An 8,510-nucleotide genomic window follows, 5' to 3' on the forward strand; every position below is an offset into this window, starting at 1 on the left:
ACATGATTGCAAGAGGGACTTTACCTAACAATTGCAATCAGTGTCACCTGGCTTATTGTACTCTCAATGAATCCCCAACAATAAAAAAAAAAAAAAAAAGAATGTCGAGAAAATAAGATGCGATCATGAGACCGTGCGTCTCACCACGGATTGCATTGTTGATAGATGTTGCCAGACAGAAAGCTCTGAAGTAGTGTTGTACTTTCCTGACACCTGGTCTGGGAAAGCTGGATTTCAGTAAAATAAAGGACGATGCTTATAGCAGAAATGTTTGAGTTCGAACATGCCACCAGTTCCTTAGAGGTGGGAATTCCCTGCCTGCGTGCCAGGCTCCGGGCCAGAACTGTGGCCCAGGAGGCTGCTGCCCCCTGTGCCTGCCTTTAATAATAGCACCCCGCTCTGGTGGCTAATGAGCTCTCTAATTGGGTAACGTCCTTCTGTGGTGACAAAGGCAGTGACATCTTGGGGAGGTCAGCGGGTGACAGCGATACATCTGGGGAAGCTCAAGGACTTGTAGGGGCTTAGATCGTGAGCTGGGCTGCTGCTGGGAAAAGAATGACTGTTCTTACGGCGAGTCTGTCCCTTGCCATCTCTTTCTTTGCTCCTCTCTAGTGGTGTTCTTATTTATTCTCTAAAACCACAATTCTATTATCCCCCTTGTTCTTATCAACGCTGTCCTAAATGATATTCTTTATTTTCTTTTACCCTGGAAAACCTCTATCATGTCTTTCCCCAGGTGATTACTTGTTGTTAAGAGGTGAGGGGAGGGGGTGGAGTGTCTAGCAGTGACATAAGAGGGTCTTCAGTCTCCGCAGCAGGCTCCCTGTGCAGAGTCCCAGGGTTTGGCTCAGTCCCTGCTCTTCTCTTCATCTGTCACCACCTGCTGGGGATCCTGCAGTGGCTTTAACTCTGAGACAGGCTGCAGAGTACAACACTACTCACAGGCCCTTTTAATTTTGAAGGTTTTACTAACTGATCCCTATTAGGGAATAACAGAGGTGGCAAAAAATAAACAAAAGAATATAGTCTTAGAAGAACTCTTAGAAATCTTAGATTTCTTTGGATCTCATTGCAATGTAAATGGCCTGACCTCTTAAATCCTTCACTGGTCTCCTTTATTAGATAATAGGAAAATCCTACTGGCCCTTTAACCCACTGAGTGGGTGGGTTCTAGACCCTTGTCACCTCCCCTGTAGCCCTGGTAGGTGTCACTGATGGATCATGGAGTGCTTTCTTGCCAACACCAAGCTTGGCCTCAGGATCCTTTTTAATACAGAGTTCTGAGCATTTGTCATCAGTAGAAATGCTAGACGCTGGAAGAAATACCTAAGCCAATTTTGGCCAATACAGTCTAACAGGTCAAGCCTGAGGGGACCTCTGGTCAAGTGCAAGGGGATTTTCAACTCTGCCTTCTAGGCACTATTTGATAATATCCTCTTCAGTTGGAGACCCACGCCCTCCTCAGGTCTCCTCTCTGTCCCTGGGCTGTGTCACACCTAGACCCTGCAGACACCTAATGGCTTAGGAACCTGCTTTTGTTCTTGACCTCACTAAGGGAAAAGGATACAGCTCAATGAAATCTTCCTCCTCGGAATATCTCTGGCGGGCTACAGATCATCTCTTGGTCCTTCCTAGAAGTTGCTTTGGCCCTGTCCACTTCAGAGTTCTGGTGTCATTCTTGGTCCAGAGGGTAGGTAAGACATTCTTTAGTGTATCTCCCCTGCTCAAACAACTGTATTAGAATCCTCTGGAGTGCTTACTGGAAATACAGATTCCTGGGCCCCACCTGGACTTATGGAATCATAATCTCTGCCTAGGAGGCCCAGGAATCTGCATTTTAACACATTCGCCAGGTGATTCTTATGCATGCTAGAATGTGAGAACCACTGAAGGCTGGTCTTACCTCTTTTCTGAGATTGGTTTGGCAGATGTTTATGGAAGTTCCCATTTTTTGGAGACACATGGGTGAACAGAGGAGCTAGCATTGTACCCTCACAGAACTAACAATTTTTATTTCCTTTAGAAGTCCCAGGTTGAAAGCATCATTTTCCTGTTGAAAAGAATTTTAAAACCAGAAGGGACTTAAATGTCTTCTATTTCTAGTTCATATTTTAATGTGCACATTTAAGAACTGGCGTGGGAGGTAGGGGAGGGGCACTTCCTGGCCCAAGGTCACAGAGTGTTGAGTGGGGACTGGCACCCAGGTCTCTGAGTGCCCAGGTGTCCCATCCCCACAGCACCTCATCCCAGATGTTTTCGGCACATTCGAGATGGGAACTGGTTAGCCTAATGCCACTTTTCTATTTTCCTGTAAGTTCTATGCTGTCTGTGGAGGGTGCAGTTGTTTTAAAACTAATAACCAACTCCTAGTCTATAAGTCTGAAGGGGACCTCAAGAACTCAGCCAGGTACAAAGAGCAGAATTCCCTCCACTTACGGGGAGGCCTGCATTCTCCCTCTGCTGCTTCCTGGCTGTGCGACCTTAGGCCAGTCATGTACCCTCTCTGCTCTCAGTTTCTCCAGCTGGAAAATAGGTTAATAATATGCCCTCACAGAGTGGCTCTGAGAATTAGATGAAGTCATCGATTTAAAACACCTGACCCCAACAGATGCTTAACAAGTTAATTCTGACCTTCCCCATCCATCTAGAGAGAATTACGGATTCACTTTTAGAAACAATAAAAGAGGGTCTGCGCCTGTAGCTCAGTGGCTAGGGCACCAGCCACGTATACGGGAGCTGGCAGGTATGAATCCAGCCCAGGCCAACTACAACCAAAAAATAGCCGGCATTATGGTGAGTGCCTGTAGTCCCAGCTACCTGGGAGGCTGAGGCGAGAGAATCGCTTAAGCCCAAGAGTTTGAGGTTGGTGTCAGCTGTGACGCCACGGCACTCTACCAAGGGCAACATAGTGAGACTCTGTCTCAAAAAAAAAAAAAGAAAGAAACAATAAAAGAGATGTCTGTATGGTTCAGGGACTCATGATCCAGGTGCACTGTCTGTGCCTCAGCTTGTCCTTCCGCCTCATTTCAGGTTGTGACGGCCTGAGCTCAGGGCAGGTCCCCTCCCTGTACACTATGCCCACCTTCCAGTGGCCCCATCTCCAGGTTTGAGAGACTTAAGTATCCGTTTAACAAGTGACCAGCTGGGGGCCCCATTCACACTCAGCCCTGCGGGTGATGGAGTCTAAGACTGAGTTCTTGCCTTCCACGCTCCATGCCTCATGCATTGCCTGGGAAGAGTTAGGGAACCATAGTCCTGTCTTGTGTGGGGATGATATGCCTAGAGACCTTTGAAAAATGCTACCTAAATCCAAGAACACCACTCTTTGATCAGAAGGCATGGCCATTTCATTGTTCACTACAGTTTTATCTTCAGTGTAAAACAGCTTTGCAAATCACTTTTTCTTGTTTCCGTAATGAGCATATGGTAGCCTCATTCATGTGACAGATCTGAGCCACCACGATATTTGACTTTTCACAATTTATTAAAATTTGTCTGAAGCTTCTATTTTCTGGCTAAAAAATATCCCTTACTTGGACTCCTTCACTCCCTTTACTGGCACTAGCAGGTGACTCTCTGCATCAGTCTGCTGGGACTGCCATAACAAGGTGCCACAAGGTGGCTTCAATGACCGAAATTTATTTTCTCTTAGATCTAGAAACTAGAAGTCCAAGATCAAGGTGTTGGCAGGTATTTCTCCTTCATTTGTAGATGGCCTCCTTTTCCCATGCTCTTCTGACTGTGTTTGTGTGCTAATCTTACCCCTTCTTATAAAACACCAGTCTTACTGAGTTAGGGTCCACTCCTGTGACTTCATTTTCCTTACTTACCTCTTTAAAGACCCCATCTCTAAACACAGTCCCATTTGGAGGTACTGGGCATTAGGACTTCAACATATGAATTTGGGGGGACACAACTCAGCTCATAACATTTTTTTGGCAACCCATTATTTCCCCCAACAAAGAGATAGAATGCCTTACTCCGTGAACATGACTGTGATCATGAAACTGAGAAGAGAAGGACAAAGCTGGTCATGGGGCAGGGCTGGCGTCAACTAGCAGAGCTTTTCAGACTTGACTGCATCCCACAGGGAGCTTGTCAAAATTCAGATTCTGATTCACTAGGTCCAAGAAGGGCCTGAGATTTCCCATGTTTGACAAGCTCCCAGCAGAAGCTGCTGCTGCTGCTGGTCCATAGACCACACTTTGAGTAGCAAGGAGCTTGATACTTAACAGCTGAATGACCTTCAAACTTTGCTGTAGGAAAATTACAAGTTACATTATGAACATTTGGGGTGCCTTTCGAATGGATAAATTTCTACCATTAAACCTGTGGATGCCAAATGCTGCCCTCTCTGATTATAATAAGAAATAGGGATTGGTGTGGTCACGCCTATAATCTTAGCACGCTGGGAGGCCAAGGCTGGAGGATCCCTTAAGCCCAGGAGTTCAGACCAGCCTGAGCAAGAGTGAGACCCCATTTCTACTCAAAACAGAAAACTTAGCAAGGGGTGGTGGTCCTATAGTCCTAGCTACTTGGGAGGTAGGAGGATCACTTGCACCCAGGAGTTTGAGGTTGCGGTGAGCTAGGCTGATGCATCACATATGTCTTATCTCAATTAATTCTCTAATAACCCAGTTAAGTGAATGATATCAAATTCTTTGTTTTACAGCTGAGGACATTCGCCCAAAGTCAAGGAGCTAGGAAATAGCATGTTTGGGATCCTAATTCAAGTTTATCTTAATCAACGCTGTGTGAACTGACTTAGCAAATCGGTCCATGCATGGCTCTTGCATTCCTTTGGGTATATGATGGCACTGAGAGGTAGGAGGTAGGTCCTTAAACAAGAGTTAGCTGTGTCCTTAGACCTTGTTATTAAGAATGAAATTCACTCTAGCTTGGGGCAAAAGAGTGAGACTCTGTCTCTAAGGGGGCGAGGGAAGAAAAAGAAACAGGATTCAGCATTCAGCAGCTGAATAGTCATTTGACTTTCAGTACCACTGAGACAGGCCCAGCTGCATAGTGGGAAGAGTGTTCTGCGAAGGAGAGGTAAAAGCCAGGGCAGCCTCTGCGTGCAAATATGTGGCCCCATCTAACCAGGGAATCGCCTCCTCCCCCCAGCTGGTGGTCTGCTTCAGCAGCTCAGGATTTAGAGCCTTTGAGAGAAGGATATAAATTTATTTTAAAAGTCTCTTTCCCTCCGCTCAAAAGTGTAGAGGCCTGTCTTCCACAGCTGGCTACTCAGGTCTCATGGATACAAACATGAGCTATTCCCGGCAGTCTCAGCAGGTTAAAGTCTCAGATGCTTAAGCACCTTTTAGATGCCACCAGCGTAGGCCCTGTGAGCACTCCTTTGGAGGGGCAGCCGGGGGAGCGGCCTAACCCTTAGTCAGAATGCCTGGTGACCAGCAGAACCTGCCACTCTCAGGCCATCACGGGGAAATTGGAGTGAGGAAATCGAAGAGTGCAGAGAAACTGGTACAGCAGAGCCCGAATGGTGATGGGTTTCGAGGTCCAGGCTTTTTAGCTTGGTTTTGAAATATGTTCGATGACTAATAATAGCTAAGACACTTTCATCCTTCATATGAAGTAAATGGTAAATGGAGCATTGTCGAGTAGAAGAAGCCATAATTTAAACCCCATGTGTCTAAAATTTCACTTTTGTGTGTGTGAAATGGGTGTCCTTTGTGCTGATCTACAGTTTTCTATTTCCTTCTTTTCCAGCACCCCTGGCTACATATTTGGGAAACGCATCATACTGTTCCTGTTCCTCATGTCCCTGGCTGGGATATTCAACTATTACCTCATCCTTCTTTTTGGAAGCGACTTTGAAAACTACATAAAGGCGATCACCACCACCATCTCCCCTCTGCTCCTCATCCCCTAACACTCAGCTGAATACCGGGTTGGTTTCTCATTTAATCAATACCTAGAAGTCATCATAACTCAACCCTTGAAAGGATTCTGCACCCCTTTAGATAGCTGTAAATCTCATGACCATCTGGGCTGTGCAGCTCAGTTAACCTTGCTTGTCCGGGAAGAAGATAATTTCGTGTCAACTCCGCCCCCTGAACACAGCCGTGGCCCCAGACTTGTTATTCAGATCTGTTCTGTATGTTTCCTGGCTTATCCTGCTCTCTGAAGATATTTTGTGATCAGATTTATGTTTTCCTAAAATAAAATGCAAAGACATGTTTTAGGCTGAGTGTTTTGTGGGTTTTGAGGTTATTGTGGGCGTATCTGATAGTCACAGGCAACTGTAGTTTGTTTTCCTCAACATAAATGATGATAATAAAAATATACTGTCTTTCTTATGGACAAATTCCTTAGAGATCTGTTACTGACCTGCACTGCTCCCCACCCCCCACACCAGCTACACCCACGTGGATTAGTTGGTATCTTTATATGTTATCATCATGCCTAGCACTTACCATATCCCACGGTTTAAAATGTGCTGCAATTCTCTGTGAAAGCCTAAGATACTACCAGGCCTATGTAGCTGTTCCCAAATGCTGATTAAATCAATGAATGAATGAGTTCATGAGTCACCCTTGGCTACATTTAATTAAGTGATTTGAACCCTGTCTGATATTGTGGACAGATTTGCAGTGATTTAACTACCATCAGACTGGGTGCCACTTGGCACAAAGAGCACAATTTGGAAGATGGCAGGGTATAGTCCAGCGTATCCAGGACACCCAACAGAGAAGCCAGACTCCTCTCACAGGGGAGTCACCATCATCAGGACTGAGCTCTCAAGGGAGACCACCAGCAGGAGGTGGGTCCCCTTTATGATCACAACATTAGGAAGGATGTAAAACCTCCTCCAGCTCTCCCTGAGTTGCCCCCCTTGGGAGCAGAGCTGATGGAGCACCATCTGAGATCCGGGTCAGTGTACCTCATGTGATCTTTAGGCAGAAGGATTGCTTAAGTCAAGGGAAAGGCTCCGAATGGACCAGGCTTCCCAGGCCTTCTGATGGTCCAGGCTGAAGCCCCTTCTGGGCTTGTGCTGCCAAACCCCATCCAGCAGAGCTCCTTGACTTCAGGACAGTTGTCTCTCTCTGAACTCTCTCTAGAGAGCAGAGCAAGCCGAGTATTTCTTTTTCTTCATGGTGATAAAGAAAGCATGGCAAGTACAGGATCGAGGGGTCCTCCAGGGCTCATACATCTGGGCTTGGTTTGGAAGTGGTAGGGTGATCAGTCATTCCAATTTGCCTGGGCCTGAGAGGTTTCCTGGGATATGGGCTTTCAGTTTTTTTTTTTGTTTTGTTTTTTATTGTTGCAGTTTGGCCAGGGTTGGGTTTGAACTCACCACCCTCAGTATATGGGGCCAGCACCCTACTCACTGAGCCATAGGCACTACCCAGGGCTTTCAGTTTTGAAACTGGGGAAACCAGGATGAATCAGTCACCCCAGGAATGGGCTAGGCCACAAAATGCTCAGTGGAGCCTGGGACACTTTTGCTCCTCAGCTGTCCAAACTGACCATGGGCACCCTAACTCCACAGGGCAAAGAAAGGAAGAGATGAGATGGCCCATTGTTTGGTGGGATGCAGGGGTGGAAAGAGTGGGTGGCTGAGGGCACTAAGGAGGCAGGGTAGAGCAGATGTCTTAATTATAAAGAGGAGGGTTTCAGGTGTGGAGCTCCTTGGTCCCTGCCAATTGGAGGCAGCACTGTGTAATGGTCAAACTCCCTGTCTTTGGAGTTCCAGACATGGGGCTGAATCCCTGCTGCAGCCTCCCCCAGTTCTGAGATTTCTCTCGGACCCTCTGTTTTTGCATGTATTAAATTTGGATAATAATAATGCCAAGCTCATGGGGTCCTTGTGAGGAATAATGAGATAAGGCCATTGAAAATATCTAACACATGAGCACTGAATAAAAGTCAGCTATAATTATTATCTTAATGTACTAGTTTTCTTCTATGGCATAACAAATTCCTGCAAACTCAGGGGCCCAAAACAATATACAATTTGTTATCTGACAGCTTTCATGAGTCAGAGATGCTCGCAGCCTAGCAGGGTCCTCCGCTCATGGTCACACCAGTTTGTAACCAGGTATCAGCCAGAGCAGCAATCTCAGCTGTAGCTCAGGATTCTCTTTCAGGCTCATCGGTTGTTGCCAGAATTCAGTACTTTGCAGTTGTAGGACTAAAGCCCACAGCCTGCAGCTCCTAGAAGCATTTTTGCTGATACAGCCTTCTCCACAACACAGCCATTTATGTCTTTAAGGCCAGCAGAGGAGCATCACTGGTTCTTTTTGTGTGTGTGTGTGACCTGTAGACTCCCTTGTAAGTCTCACCCAAGGAGGCCAGGCCCACCCACAGTGAGCTCAAAGTCAACTGATTAGGGCTTTAATTACATCTGTTACATTCCTTCACCTTTGCCTCACACCATAAGCTGATGAAAGGAGAAACATCATGTTCCAGGTGCTGCTCACACCCCAGAGGAGGGCATCTTACAGGGGTATGGAGAGCCATTTCAGGATTATCCCTGCCTCACTGGTCCTCCT

The 8,510-nt window shown here is 46.4% G+C and overlaps 1 protein-coding gene across 7 annotated transcripts in view; it reads left to right on the plus strand.

Moving 5' to 3' along the window:
* Nucleotides 1–6,205, plus strand: part of ALOX5AP (arachidonate 5-lipoxygenase activating protein) — a 46,376-nt gene extending 40,171 nt beyond the window's left edge. For 6 of the 7 annotated variants that reach the window (XM_053563910.1, XM_053563916.1, XM_053563915.1 and 3 more), the window contains exon 6: nt 5,725–6,205. In XM_053563910.1, coding sequence (XP_053419885.1) covers nt 5,725–5,887 — 163 coding nt within the window. In that variant the 3' untranslated portion in view covers nt 5,888–6,205. The remainder of the gene's footprint in view (nt 1–5,724) is intronic. The other variant, XM_053563914.1, reaches the window with a different exon arrangement.
* The last annotated feature ends 2,305 nt before the right edge of the window (nt 6,206–8,510 follow it).

Source organism: Nycticebus coucang, chromosome 15 (assembly GCF_027406575.1).
Source record: "Nycticebus coucang isolate mNycCou1 chromosome 15, mNycCou1.pri, whole genome shotgun sequence".
Lineage (NCBI taxonomy): Eukaryota > Metazoa > Chordata > Mammalia > Primates > Lorisidae > Nycticebus > Nycticebus coucang.